This window comes from Caloenas nicobarica, chromosome 24, assembly GCF_036013445.1.
Source record: "Caloenas nicobarica isolate bCalNic1 chromosome 24, bCalNic1.hap1, whole genome shotgun sequence".
Classification (NCBI taxonomy): Eukaryota; Metazoa; Chordata; class Aves; order Columbiformes; family Columbidae; genus Caloenas; species Caloenas nicobarica.
In genome coordinates, this window is record NC_088268.1 from 6,196,386 (window position 1) to 6,210,787 (window position 14,402).

General features: G+C 62.6%; 1 protein-coding gene across 3 annotated transcripts; it reads right to left on the minus strand.

Annotated features, from left to right (window-relative positions):
* Nucleotides 1-1,084: 1,084 nt before the first annotated feature.
* Nucleotides 1,085-13,511, minus strand: SLC4A1 (solute carrier family 4 member 1 (Diego blood group)). Of its 3 annotated transcripts, XM_065650849.1 has the most exons (22): nt 13,428-13,511; nt 11,418-11,509; nt 11,194-11,290; nt 10,430-10,499; nt 10,198-10,298; nt 8,946-9,019; nt 8,567-8,744; nt 8,355-8,490; nt 7,982-8,123; nt 7,322-7,397; nt 6,475-6,659; nt 5,945-6,155; nt 5,652-5,855; nt 5,286-5,434; nt 4,920-5,114; nt 4,286-4,453; nt 3,960-4,049; nt 3,684-3,850; nt 3,320-3,573; nt 3,065-3,234; nt 2,671-2,844; nt 1,085-2,538 (listed from the first exon to the last, which is right to left on the minus strand). In XM_065650849.1, the coding sequence occupies exons 2-22, from the start codon at nt 11,433-11,435 to the stop codon at nt 2,458-2,460; spliced, it is 2,940 nt and encodes a 979-aa protein (XP_065506921.1). In that variant the 5' UTR covers nt 11,436-11,509; nt 13,428-13,511; the 3' UTR covers nt 1,085-2,457. The 3 variants fall into 3 exon arrangements, with proteins under 3 accessions (XP_065506921.1, XP_065506922.1, XP_065506923.1); XM_065650850.1 differs by lacking the exon at nt 11,418-11,509 and having other exon boundaries at nt 13,428-13,507; XM_065650851.1 differs by lacking the exons at nt 10,198-10,298; nt 10,430-10,499.
* Nucleotides 13,512-14,402: the final 891 nt, after the last annotated feature.

Below are 14,402 nucleotides of genomic sequence, written 5' to 3' on the forward strand. Positions count from 1 at the left end.
AGGTATGGTAAGATGGCACCCAGCTCTCGAGCTCTGTGCTCCCCCCGCCTCCTCATTAGCAAGCCTATTAACTAGTATTTTCTTTTCTTGCAACTCACCCCCTGCTCTGAGCCTCAGCTGCAGGTCTCTGCCACAAACCACCCCCAGCCATACTGCGCCGAGTCCGGCTCACGTGGGAGCTTGACCTAAATCCCACCCCTCGGGCCAGTCTGAGTCTGGCAGCAATGACCTCGCTGACATCTCCTCGCGAGTACAAAGCTCTTGGCAGGAGGAACACGCAGCCAGGGTGCAGGCAGTGCCTCCATCGCCACCACGGCAGCACCGGCTCTCACAGGCCAGGACAGCGGCACACAGAGCCATCCAGATGGCACCTGGCGTGGCTTGGGCAGCTACCACATCTACAGCCCTTGAGCCAAAAACCACTGGCCACATATCTCTGTCCCCAGAAAGCATGGGCTGGCAGCAATGCTGGGCTCAGAAGAAGCTGGGGACCATGATGAGATTTATCCCAGCCCCACAGAGCGCTGTTGGGGTCACAGCCAGGGACAGTCACAGGTGCTGACCCCAATGTCTGCCCTGCAAAAAGGCTCAGGGCAAATCCCTTCCCACCGCCCTATTTACAGAGTTTGCCATGGGCAGGTGTCTTCCATGGGGGCAGCAGCCCTGCTGATTGCTCTCATTAATGAGATCATGGCTAATCAGGGTCAATTTGGTGCTGGCGAGGTCTGGAGGGGGGTCTGCCCTGTGCTGTCACAACATCCCTGGGCAGGTGGCTCAGCGTGTCCCCCGGAGCAGGGTCAGCCACAGGGCAGCACCCCGGGGTGCATGGGGGTGCGGAGGGGCTGAGCATCCTGGGATGGCCACAGGGAGCCCCCGGGACACAGGGAGCGGCCATGATGAGCATCTTGGTACTGCTGCCCTGAGCATCTCGAGGTGGTGGGGGCGGACACCTTCAAAGGATGCTGCTGCTGCTGCTCCCTTTATTGGGGGCACATATGAATAAACCACCCCCCCAGCAAATGTCCAACTGGAAAGAAGAACCCCACTTCCTTTCTGATTTTATTAATTTCTTTATTAAAGCCTGATACAGAGGTGGGAGGGGAAGGGAAGAAAAAAAAACCCAAAGTTTGCAACATTGTTTATTTTGGACACATAATGAAAAAAACTAAATCAACTCAAACATGAGGCGGTGCAGCCCCAGACACAGCTGCCACCCCTCTGCCGTCCCCCATGCTGATTTTGGGGTCCCCCCTGCTCTGATTTATACAAAAATGAGGAAATTCGCAGCCTGATTGAGTGCAATGCGCCCTGCCTGGATCCAGCCCTTGGATCTGACCAGGGCAGGATCAGCCCTGGCAGAAGCAGAGGGGTGCTCGATAGATTTGGGAGCAATTATGGCAGAAATGAGGCAAGACACTGTCAGCAAGCAAGACAAAAATCAAGGAAAAACTACACAGATTTAACTGAAATGCTAAAAAAATAAAGAGGGATTAGACTAATCCATCAGTTAAATGATGCTACCGGACTGGTCCATAGAGTTTAGGCCCTGACCAGGATCCTTTAAGATAAGCTTTTCTAGAAAATTGTAAATTTCTATATAGTTTCTCTCTAGTATATACACACACACGCACACGGCCCCCACCGCAGGCAGGAGCACAATCGGCCTTTAGAAATAAATTACAAACTCCCCCAATTTCTAGCATCAAATATACAGATCACCCCTTGCAGCTGCTGCTTTTTTTTTTTTTTAAGGTGCTTTTGGGGTCTTTTTTGGCATTTTTGTTTGGTTCTGAGTAAATCCTACCTGCAGAAGCATCAGCATAAAAATTTTTTTGTGTGTTTTTAGCATGATTATCTTCATTGAAAATACATAAACCCTCTCACTGGACTATTTACATCCCAACCCCAGGAGATACCAGTGAGTGGCCACGAGCACTCGTTAGCACTCAAAGTTCGTCTGGGGAAGAGAGGCCAGGCGGGGGGGCTCCCTGGGGGAGACAGCGGGGCTGGGGGCAATGGGGGTACCCCCTCCCCATGTCTTCATCTCTGCTGTGTTGCCCCATCCCTGCCTTTCTCCTCCTTCTGGGCTCCGGAGTCTTCCTCCAGCTCCTTCCCGGTGCCCAGTGATGGTGACACGGGGCACAGGCCATTCCTCCCTACCGCGGGGTGGGGGACAGCCCGTGGGATCCCCCCAGCCCAGGCAGCCTCTTCCCCAGCAGGTAGCAAAGTGTGGGTGAGATCACACCATCCAAAATGTTAAAAAAAGTGAAAAAAGGGAAAAAAATAAAAAGGCTCTATTCACAGGGTGTGTGGGTGGGGACCGGGGCTCTGGGGCCGTGGCCCCAAGTCCCCTCCATCACCCAGTGGCCCCGGGACAGCAGCACTGGAGCTACAAGCGGGCGGATGGGGGAGCCGGGGGGCGCGGGGCCGTCCCGGGGGGCGGACAGTGGTGAGCCCTTAGCTGGGCATCTGCACCTCGTTGTACACGTCCGTGCCCTCCGTCTCTTCAAAGGTCACCACGACGTCATCTGCGTCCAGCTGGAGGGACAGGAGAGGGTGTGAGGTGGGACAGGGATGAGGATGGGGATGGGGACAGGGATTGGGATGGACACAGGGTTGGGCACAGGGACAGCACCGCGGTGCCTTCCAGCCTGTGCCAGGGCTACATACGCATTTGAGCTCAATGTCCCGGAAGATCTTGGGCAGCAGGAAGCGCCGCAGGGGCACGGTGAGGATGAGGAGGAAGGGCAGCGCCAGCGAGGCCGGGGTGGACTTCACCACCCACAGCAGCACGAGGACGATGATCTGGGTGAAGGTGAAGAGATGCATCCGCCAAGTCTTCACCTGCGGGACAGGAGCCCAGTGGGGTCAGGGTGGTGGGTCCAGCACTCTGCTGGGAGTGCCAGGGGCAGGACCAGTGGCCCAAAGAGCCCAGTAAAGGCCAGCACAGAAGGAGGAGGCTCGTTGGGGAGCCCCAAGCAATTGCAGGCAGCACCATAGGGTGCTGCAGCCCGAGATGTCCCCAAGCCCACAGCCACCCAGCTGGCTGACAGGGCTCGCTCACCCGGGTGACATAGGGCTCGCTGGGGTGGTACTTGGGTGGCATCAGCAAGAGCAGGATGCGGTCAAAGAGCTGGATGCCGAAGAGTGAGGTGACACCCATGTAGAGGAAGATGCCAAAGAGCACAGCCAGTGGGATGTACTTCAGGATGGGCTCCATGAGGATGGAGACACCTGCAGTGGAGAAGGAGAGGTCAGGGAGAGCCCGTGGGGGCACCCAGCCCCCGCTGCCTGGAATGGGGGCACCTCACCAGCTCACCAATGAGCATGGCCACCAACAAGCCACTGATGCGCTGTTCCTTGACCTCCAAGATTTGGGACTTCTCGCCGGGAGCAGTGGCCTTGCTCATGACGGTGAGGGCATTGGCATGGGTGATGGTGCGGACGGTGGTGGCGCTGAGCCAGGGCACACCGAAGAGGGCGGCCAGCCCCCCCATGGCCACAATCAGCAGCAGGTCCAGGTGGAAGCCAGAGCCCTTCACCAGCTTCCTCTCAGGCTTGCTGACAATGAGGCTGCCAGGGACAGAGGGGACGAGTTGGCGACACAGTGCCCCAGGGAGGTCCACTCGGTCCCCATCCCACCGGCACCCCACAGCCCTCCTTCCCCACACCCCCATCCTCACGTGGTGATTTGTGTCTCGAGGAAGATGAGGATGAAGACCAAGACAGCAGGTACCACAGAGGCAAACATCATCCAGATGGGGAAGGGGGCGTTGAGCCCCATGGGGTTGATAAACCATCCCCGGGCAGATGCGTTGGTGACCTCCAGCCCTCTGGGGACATTGAGTTTCTGGATGGGAGCAGAGATGGGGGAGTGAGGGGACGAGGACAGGGCACAGGGATGAGCACATGGCTCCATGTCCCCTTGCTGGGGACGCCTGTCCCCCCCAGTCCTGGACCTGTGTGTAGGTGTCCTTGATGAAGAAGTCCACCAGCGCCATGATGAAGATGGAAATGGGCACCCCAAAGTCCCCGATCAAGCGCCGGACCTGTAGGGACATCGTGACCACGTTAAACCCAGCTGTGTCCCCACCCAGCCGAGAGGGTCCCCCCCGCCACGTCCTCACCAGCAGCAAGCTCTAGCAAAGACCTGCAGGAGCGTGCAATGAGTTTACAGAGTCTCAGCCACTCTTGTCAGGAGACCGCACCTGCGAGCCCCTGTTTCTCCCAGTGCTGCCCTCGGGTCCAGTGGGGTGGCGGGTGGCGCCGTGCCCCCCATCCTCACCTTGCCGGGCAGGAAAGCACTGTTCTTGAACTTGCGGAGGAAGAAGGCCAGGAAGAAGGTGCCAGCCATGAGGACAAGGGACAGCAGTGCTGTGTTGGGCTCTGGCACCTTGGGCTCGACTGTGGGCCGCACATTGTAATACCGCTGCAGCGGGTGGTCCCTGAAGATCTGGGAGGGAAGGGGAGAGGGTCAGGGGGGGTGGGATGAGCCTCCTGCCATGCTGTGCCCTGTAGCACCGTCCCGGTGGGTGCGTGGGTGCAGGCTGCCTGCCAGGATGACCGGCAAGGCTGGGAGCTTGGCACACCATGAGCAGGGGGTTACTTTTAGGCTGGGTTTTCTCCATGCTCCTTCAGAAATGGGACTGTAGCAGTGGCTGGATGGCACAGTGGGGATGGACAGCCACGGCCCTGCTGCAGCCCATGTGTCACCCAGGGTGTTTGGGGCTGTGCTGTGCTCAAAGAGGGGTGCAGAGGGGCACCCACACCAGGGGAGTGGGAGAAAATGCTGTGAGATGGGATCCATCCCTTGCCTGCATCCCTCACCCAGCTCCCACCATTCCTATGGAAACCTGGGTGATGACCACGACCCGCAGCCCCCCCGCTTTTGCCTGCCGTGGGACCCTCGCGCTCCTCACCGTGATGAGCTTGGAGAAGGTCTCCAAGATGAAGATGAGGGAGATGAGGAAGGAGAAGATCTCCTGGGTGTAGCGGGACAGGTAGCGGACCAGGAAGCTGCCCTCGATGGCCACCACCACCAGCACCAGCAGGATCAGCCAGAAGCCAATCCAGACCCGGCCCACGATGTACTCCATGTCATTGTCACTGCAGAACTGGGGAGCCAGAGGGCACAGCCCCGTCAGGCCCCCGGAGCCCCTGGGCTGTGGCATCCCCTCATGGCGGTGCCCCACGCCTCTGCCAGGGGTGGTGGGGACAACGCGAGCCCCCTGTGGGGACTGCCGGTGGTGGGTGGGGGGCACCCAGGGGTGCGGGGCAGCACCCACCGAGTAGAAGGCTTCCTCAAAGACAAGGAGAGGCCCTGAGAAGCCGACAACGAGCAGGGGCTGGGCACTGAGGAGGCTGAAGAGGACGCACTGGATGCAGGTGGAGATGAGCAGCTCCGACACCCCCATCATGCCCTTCGTCTTCTCACCTGGAGGAGACAGAGCCGGTGGGTGTTGGGGTGGGGACAGCGCTGTGTCCCCCTACCACAGACTCCTCAGCACCGGGATTAGGGGGTGCAATAACCCTCCGGGAGTACCACCAGGGGTTGGTGCTGGAGGTAGTGCCACCACTCCCCCACCAGCCCTGTGCCTGGCTGGTGGACATCCCCGTCCCCTGGCTTGTCCCCAGCCTGTTCCCCTCATTACTCAGCAAGCCTCCAAAGGTGATAGCAGGTGACAGCGCTGCAAAGTAGATGAAGATGACGGCGGCCAGGCACTGGGGGTTGAGGGCGTCCTTGATGTCGCTGAGATATTTGGGGTACCGGCGGCAGATGTCCCGCACCAACCCCCCAAAAGGTCGTCCTGTCCTGCGCAGGGGGTCGTCATCCTCTGGCACTGACTCCTCCAGCCCTGGGGACACAAGCAGGTAGCCATGGGAGGACACTGTGTGCAATGGGGGGCTCCCGCCAGCCATGGGGACGGGATGGTCCCTGCCGTACCCAGGTCTTTCAGGAAGCCCTCGCCCGGCGCCTTCTCAGGGGGCTGGTAGCGGCGGCGGAGCAGCTCGTGCTGTAGCGGCACCAGGCCACGGAACAGCTGCTCGCTCGGGGTCTCGGTGGGCGGCAGGACAATGCTGGCCTCCAGGAAGTCCTCCACCCCCCGCAGCAAGTCCTGGCGGCCCTCGGCCAGGTAGGCGTCCCGGCGAAAGACCTGCAGGGTGGCCGGGGACAGGCGCTCAGCCACCTCCAGCACCCTAGCGTGCTGCCGGGCACCCACCCAGCCCCTAGACATCCCCACAGGGATGGGACGTCATGGGGACGTGGGGGCATGCAGACCCAAAGGGATGAGGACACAGGTGCATGGGGACACTGGAACACGAGCACAGAGAGGGACGTGGCACAGGTGGATGAGCCCCATTAGAGGGTGCGGTCCCAGGACTGGGGACGTCGGTGTCCTCAGGGGTCTGCCACCCTGGATGGCAGTGCCAGTGGCAGTGCCAGTGCTGGTGGTGGTGGCAGATGAGCCATACCCTCTCGGACATCATGGTGGCGACAGCGCGGCCGATCTCATGGTAACTGATGTGGGGGGTGTCGGGACCCAGGACCACGACGAGGAAGCGGACGGGAAGGGGCACATCGAGGACAGCGTCCAGTGTCACTGCAGCCTTCAGGCGCATGAAGGCCAATGTCGGCTGCTCCAGGAAGGCTGCGCAGCCTGGGGGGAGGATGGGACGGGACAGGGGTCACGGGGAGCCGGGTGCAGGGGCGTGGGGCACAGGGATGTGGGGACACACGGACGTAAGAGCATGGGCACATGGGGATATGGAGACAAGGGGACACAGGGGTATAGGGACAGAATTGTTTGGAGATGAGATGACGCAGAGGCACAGAGGTATGGGGGGACAAAGGGAACAGGACAGGGCCACACAAAGACATGAGGACACAGAGGCACAGGGACACACAGACACAGAGGCATTGGGACATGGGGGGACAGCTGTAGGTGGGCATGGGAGCACAGGGACATGGGAGTATGGGGACACAGGGGCACAGGGGAGTGGAGAAATGTGACATGACAACAAGGGGCATGGGGACATATGGCCCAGAGAGCAGCGCTGAGCAGCAGCAGGTGGCAGCGAGGGCTGAGGACAAGGGGAGTCAAAAAAGGTGCAAGAAAAGCAGCAAGTGAGCAAGCAGGCAGAGGCCAAAGCTTCCGCTGCGCACCCCAAACCCGCACTCGTCCCCCAAAACCTGCACCCACCATCCCAGCCCTACACCCATCGCCCCAACCCTGCACCCACCATACCAGCCCTGCACCCATCGCCCCAACCCTGTACCCACCATACCAGCCCTGCACCCGCCACCCCACCGTCCGCTCACCCACAAGGACCAGCGTGGCCTCAGCATCCTCGGGGACCTTCTCGGGCAGCTGGGGTCTGGCAGCCCCACTCACACTCTGTTGTGAGCAGACAAATGGTAGGAGTCAGTTCAGCTGCCTGTCCTGGGTGGCCAGCCCCCTGCAGGTCCCCTCTGTCCCCTGCATGTCCCCTGCCATCCCCTGCATGTCCCCCTCAGTCCCCTGCAAGCACAGCTCCCTCACTACCACCTCTGCACCACGCCATGGCAATGCCTCCCCTGCATGCACATGTATGTGAATGTGTGTGCACCCGTGTGTGCGTGTACAGGTATGTGCCTGTGCAAGTGTGTGAATGGGAAAGCAAGCGGCGTGCGTCAGCATTTGAGTTGTGTGTTTACACCCGTGCACTTGTGTGTGCTCACGCCTGTGTGTGTGTGTGTGTGTATAGGTGTGCAAGTGTGCATGAGTCTGTGTTGAGAGGTGTGTGCCCTCCCCAGGGATGCACTGCACAGGGGTCTGTGCAAGAGCCTGCCCACCGCTCTGGTGTGCAACTGCCTGGTGTGTGCACCCACGTGTGCCAAGGTGTGTGTGCACAGGTCTGTGTGTGTGCACCTCCCAGCAGCCCTCCCCACACCCTGGCTGGCCCCTGACTCGCCCGAAACCTGCCCCCCGGCCCCACTTGCCTGCTCGGCCCCCACCAGCCTGCGCATCTCCAGGGGCTGTTGCTCCCGCAGCAGCGGCTGCTCTGTCTCTGCCCCAGCTGTGCCCGAGCGCTGCAGCTGCGCCGGTCGCAGGGTCCCGACCGCCTCGGCCTCACTGGGGTGTCTAGAGCAGCCAGGGGGATGGTGTCAGATGGGCCAGAGCCACTGACCACCCCAATCCCTCATCAGACAGTCCCAGAACTGGGGGTGCGTGGGGATGCCCAAGCTGGGCTGGGAGGCAAAGCCAAAACACAGGGGCGCTTTTCCACCCCACACCAGGTTCCAGCAGGACTCGCTGGGGCTGGATCCAGCCCAGACAATGGGGTCCCCCCGGGGCCGTGAGCACTGGCCGTACTTGTGCTGCAGCAGCAGCATCCTCAGGATGTCCTCGCGATCGTGTGGCTTGATCTGCCCCTCATAGATCATCTGGTCGATGAGGACATGGGCGATGGCCGCCAGTGACGTGGCCGCCACGTCGAAGAGCACAGCACCTGTGGGGATAGCACTGTCACTGACCAGCTGGTGTGGGGTCCCCACCACCATCCCGGTCCCAGTCAGTGTCCCCACCTTTGGCCAAAGCCCGGCGGATCTCCAGGAGGCTGCGGTAGGTCAGGAAGGAGAGATGGGGCTGGCCCCAGTACCCAGCTTCCTTGAAGTCCTCCTCCAGCTTGAGCCAGTGACCAGCCTCCATCCAGCACAGCTCCTTATTGCTGTCCATGACCAGCTCGTGCAGCTCCACGTAGCCCTGCAGCCCAAGCCAGGGGGTGTCAGGATCGCCCTGGCTGCACTGGAGACTCCCGGGAGCCCCAGAGCTGTGGCTGATGTGCCAACAGCCCCCTGTGGCCCAGGGTCCCCAGGCACTGGTGTTGGGCTCATCTACAGGCGGCCACAGTCCGCCTGTCCCCGGGAATGGGAAGGGAACTGGAGTCCCTGGGTCAGCACCCACCTCATGGGTGTCCCGTCGGTACACAGACCTCTTGCTCCCCGCCGCCTCCAGGTCCACATCAGTCACCGATGGAGCTGCGAGCGGAACCACTGCGTGTTAGCTGGTTCCTGCCCAGCCCAGATGCCCCTGAGATCTGTTGGAGGTCTCATCCCCATCGCCCCCACCCAGACCCAGGTGGGACTCACTGGATGTGCCCCCTACCCACTGCCCCACCCCAGACCCAGCTGGGCTTTGCTGGATGTGTCCCCATCTCTATAACCCCCACCCTTAAACCCAGTTGGGTGTTGCTGGATGTGTCACTTCATTCCCCCCACCCTGCCAGTGCCCACCTCCAGCCTCTCACATCCCCACAGCCCAGCTCCTAGGGCAGGATGACAGTCTGGGGACATCCCCGGGGCCAGGGTATGGGCAGGGCTTGTGGCCACACTCTGCTCCACCACCTGGCACCAGCACGACCCTGACGCCAGCACCAAGCACTGCCACTCAGACTGGGATAGAGATGGGGACAGCACATCCCTGGCCAGCCAGACCCCAGGAGCTCGACATGTCCCTGTCACCATCCCAGTCCCCCACCTACCTGCGGCCCGCCCTGTGCTCCCCACGGCCCTGCAGACTCCGTCTCTATAAAGCGGGGGCTGAGCCCCACGCCCTGCGACCGCCCTGTGTGCACCGTAAATCCCGGAGCACTTTGCCTTTGCTGACAGTAAACACCAGCGCAGCTCCCGCCCACCCGCAGCTGCCCCAGTGCTGGGGACAGGCTCACCATGTCCCCCTCCGTCCCCACTGGGGACCACCACGGTCCCCTCGTTGCTCCTGGACAGGTCACCCAGGGGGGTAATGCCACAGGACCTGCATCCCACTCTGGCTGAAGGATGCTGTGCCCACAGGAGAGGGGATGGGGCATCTCCCCACCCTGGTGTCCCCAACAGTGCTGGCCCTGGCATGCGGCACAAGCCTGTCCTCGGCCCGGCCCGCTGCCACCACCACCGAACCGCCTGGCGCCAGCCAGCGTTCAGCCTTAAGTGGTTCTTGTCCTCACCCCAAACAAAGACTTTATTTATCCTCAATCAGCAGGCGATTACGGGCAAGTGGCAGCGGTCACCCCGTAGCGTGCCCTGACACTCGGGTGACGGTCACCCCGTGGACAACAGGGCTGGGGGTGGCAAAGCCGGGGCGGCTGGCACCATGGAGGGCTGGTGGAGGGGGATGCTGGGACTGGGCTTTGTGCCCCGGTGCCCCTGCGGTCACTCACGCTGCCCTCCGCCACGGCGGCTCGCCTGTCCTGGGGGGGCCCCGGCCGCGCGCCTCCTCCCATCCAGGTCATAGCATCCCCGGCGGCTGGGCAAATATTGGCTGCAAAACACACACCGCCAGGATCAAGGGGTCAGCACTGGGCACCCATGGGTGCTGGCAGCCTCCCCTTGCCAATGTCAGCCAGGCAGGTGGGGCAGCATCCAGCCCCCTCCCTGATTTGGGGGACTCACCGCAGGGGCGTCAGCTCCTCAGCTCTGGCCCTCCATGCGTGCAAAGGGGACCCGGTGCCAGCGCCGGCCCCTGTGCAGAACAGGTGGCAGCGTTACCCCCCAACCTGCATCATGCCAAATGGAGACCCAAGGGTCTGGATGCCGGGAGTCAGCATGGCCCAAGTACTCCCTCAGGGTGGCAGCTCCTCATCAGCCAAGCTTTGAGCAAGGGGACGTTCTGGGGCACATAGATCACCCCCCACCCTCCCCTTGCCTCCCCGGTGCCCATGCAACGGGTTTATGCAATGCTGGCACCTGTGCAGCGCTGGTGCCCATGCAACACGTCTGTACGATGCTAGTGCTCATGCAACACATCTGCGCCGTGCTGACACCCATGTAACGTGGTGCCGATGCAGCACTGGCACCTACAAAATGCTGGCGCCCACACAATGCTGGCACCCATGCAATGCTGGTGCCCATGCAACATGGTTGTGCTATGCTGGTACCCATGCAGACCTGGCACCCGCAAAACTCTGGCACCCATGCAGCATGTGCCCTCGAACCACTGCTGCCCCTGCAACCGTGGCACCTGCATCATGCCTGTTCCTGTGCACTGCCAGTGCCCATGTGGTACCATCGCTCATGCAATGCCATCACCCATGCAACGCCATCATCTCTGCAACGCTGGCACCTGTACGACACTAGTGCCCATGCAATGCCATTTCCCATGCAACGCTGATGCCCTCGCATGCCCAGTGTCACCAGCACCCAACGGAGCCACTCACTGCTCATCTCCCCCAGCGACAGGTGGGAGCCCTTTATGCCGGGGTCCTCGAAGCCCTCCGGGTCCAGGCTCCTCCTCATCCTCTCCTCGTAGGCCTCCTGCAGGACAGATAGAAGGGGGCTCAGCGGGGACCGGCACCCCCAGCGCCTCGCTGGGGCCGTGCCGGGGGTGGGAGCCGGCCGGGGCGCAGCGGCAGAGCCGGGGCTTGGGGCCGGGTCTCCCTACCTGGCCGTGCCCCTCCATGGCTCCTGGCTCAGCCCGCGCCACGGCCTCACTGCGTCCCGGCACTCAGCCCGGCGGGACCATAACCCGGCACTCTGCAGCGTCAGGGCAGGCGCGGGGGGAAAGGGAGAGAAAACATGTTAGGAGAGGCCGGGGCAGCGCTCGGTGCCTCCGGGACGTGCGGTTTGTCCCCTGGGACGGGGCTGGGGCAGGATGCTGGGGCCGTTCCCGCAGCCCCCGGCCGTGTAACCCACTCCCCATGGGCTGAGAGGTCCCGGGGCCGGGGGTCCCCGGGGAAGCGGTGCCCTCCCCTGTTGCCATCCGGGCTGGGAACCGACGTCAGGCGACGGCAGAGCCCCGGCAGCTTCCCAGCGGGGACGCGGCCTCCCGCCCCGGCCCGGCCGTGCCCGCTCCCGCTGGCCAGTCCCGCTGCGTCCTGCATCCAGGGGTCAGGTCCCGTATGGACCCACACCCAGGGGGGTCAGGTCCCATATGGACCCACGTGCAGGGGCTGGGTGGGTGCAGCCTGTGCCTGCATCCACCCGCATCCCCTGTGCCCCCCCGCGCGCCGGCGCCGCCCTCCCCCGCAGCTGCCCCGGGGCCGTGCGGGGGGACAACCGCCAGGGGGCGCCTGTCGCCGCACTCGGCCCCCGACACCCCGCGCCCCGGGGCAGCCCGGGAGGGACCCAGGCGTTCGGGCTCCCCCTCCACCGTAATCCCAACCCCTATGAACGCCCACCTGCCCCTCATCAGAGGCTCCAGGGGGGAGTCCTGCCCCGGGATCCCCAGGCCCCCCTGCCTCTTTCCCCCCTGTGGTGACCCCCAGGCTGGGGGGATGGGGACCCGGCTGCCCCCCGCTGCCCCTGCCCAGAATCCCACACGGAGGATGCATGGTGGGGCTGCAAGGTCCGGGGGCGGCTTTAGTGGGGACCAGCCCCTCCAGATCTCACCGGGGTGATGCAGGATCTCTCTCTCGGCCAGGGGCCGCGGAAGCCAGGCTGGGCTCACGGACACCCTGCGGGGGCCACGGGATCCCCGATGGGGTCCGGAGCCGCAACGGGGCCACGGGAACCTCGGCTGCTCTGGACCCGGCCTCCTCCTTCCTGCCCCGCCTGGCCCCGCAGCGCTGGCGGCCCCTGGCCCCCCCAGACCTGCCTGTCTCGGGGCTCCCTGGTCCCCCAGACCTGCTGGTGGCTCTTGCATCAGCCCAGCGTGCCGGGCTGCGCCCCACTGATAACAGGCAGCCAGTGTCAGCCCCCGCCCTGCTCCCCCTGCTGCCCCCTACGCTGTCCCAGGGCCAGGCAGTGCCCCGAGGCCGGGTGAGGGGCTGGGGGACCACGGGGCACGGGTCACCCTGTGCCCAGGTTACCCGGACCTGTCGAATCCATCCCTGTGCTACCCTGCCCCTATAGGGCCCATACATCCTGCACCGTGTGCACAGTACAGAGCCCATTCCTCCTACTTGATGCACCCCATGTGCACCCCATGTGCACACCACATCTCCTACATCGTGTACATGATATGGAGTCCATACCTCCTATACCATATACCCTGTGTGCAGTATAGAGCCCATATCCTCTACGCCACATAGCCAACGTGCTCATGTATAGAGCCCATACCTCCCACATCATGAGGCTAGCACACTCAGGACTGGACTCATGCTTCCTATGCCATAGATCCAGCACGATTCTGTATAGAGCCCATACCTCCCAAAGCAGACACGGCATGCACTCAGCATGGAGCCTATTCCTGCCACACCACCCAGCAGCGTGGCTCAGCGCAGGACCTCCCTCCCACAGCAGGTGCTCAGTGTGGAGCCCATACATCCAGCGCCATCCATGCAGCATGGCTCAGCTCCCTCCTGCTGACCAACCCACAGACCCCACCCCACGCCAGGGGCACCCCAGGGTGCTCCCCCAGCCCCACCTGGCCCTGCCGTCCCCCTGTCCACCCCGTCCCACTGCAGCCAGGGACACCCCAAGGTGCTGCTGCTGCCCATGACCCCGCACCTACCCCTGGGGTGGCTCCAGGACGCCCCTGGCCCGGCTCTGCCTGCTGCTGCCCACGGGGAAAGACCCGTGTGGCGCGGGGGAGTGCGCCCAAATGCCCTGAGTCATCTTCACCTCCCTAATCTCCCCCCCCTCGGGCTCACCCGCCCCCCCCCGGGGCCCCCCGTAAACAAGGTTATCGGGGTGCAACATCTTGTGGCGTCGAGGCTGCACCCTGCCTGCACCCTGCCTGCTGCCTACATGCCTGCCTGCACCCCACAGAACCTCCTCAGCTGCTCGCCCTGCCCCAGCTCATCTGCACCGTGCTCCTGGTGCCCCCCCTTCTTGTTTAAGAGGCTCCGGGTTTCCCTGTGGGGAATCCCCGGGAACCCTCTGGCTGTCCGTCCCCCCCCGCCCCACTTCACATGCAGTTGGGGTTTTCTCTTTTTTTTTAAAAAAAAAAAAAAAAAGAAAAAAAAGAAGGGGTTCCAGAGGAGATTCCCCCAGGGGAGGAGGTATGAGGTGCTGACAGGGCCCGGCAGGGACAAGGGACTGGGCTGGGCGTCCATCTGTCCCCTGGGATCACCATCCCTGGGATGCTCTGCAGAGAGGTGGTGGGACCGACACAGCTGCTTTGGTGCAGGGTAAGGGGGGTGCATGTGTGTGTGTGTGCATGTGCATCGTGCACATTTGTGTGTGCATGCATGCTCCAGTGTGTATGCATATATTTGCACATATGTATGTGCATGCACATGTATGCATACACCTATATGCACATGTGTGCATGCACGTGGAAGTGTCTTTACATTTGCAACTTTCCTATAGGGCTCCTGGCTTCCAGTCCCAAATCCCAGGGTGCAGGGAAGGGACAAGGGTGACGCTGGCCAGCCTTGCACGTGCGCACACCAGTCACCCCAGTGCTCAGGGACACCTGCAGGGATGTCCTGCTGCTGAGGCATCACTTATGCCCCAGCTGTGGGGTCAGGATGGTGTTGCCCAC

Coding starts and splice junctions, on each gene's coding strand:
- SLC4A1 (XM_065650849.1), bottom strand. Junction 5,115..5,285: donor TTGAGGAAGCCTTCTACTCG/GTGGGTGCTGCC, acceptor CTGGCTCCCCAG/TTCTGCAGTGACAATGACAT. Junction 3,235..3,319: donor GTTGGTGGCCATGCTCATTG/GTGAGCTGGTGA, acceptor TCTCCACTGCAG/GTGTCTCCATCCTCATGGAG.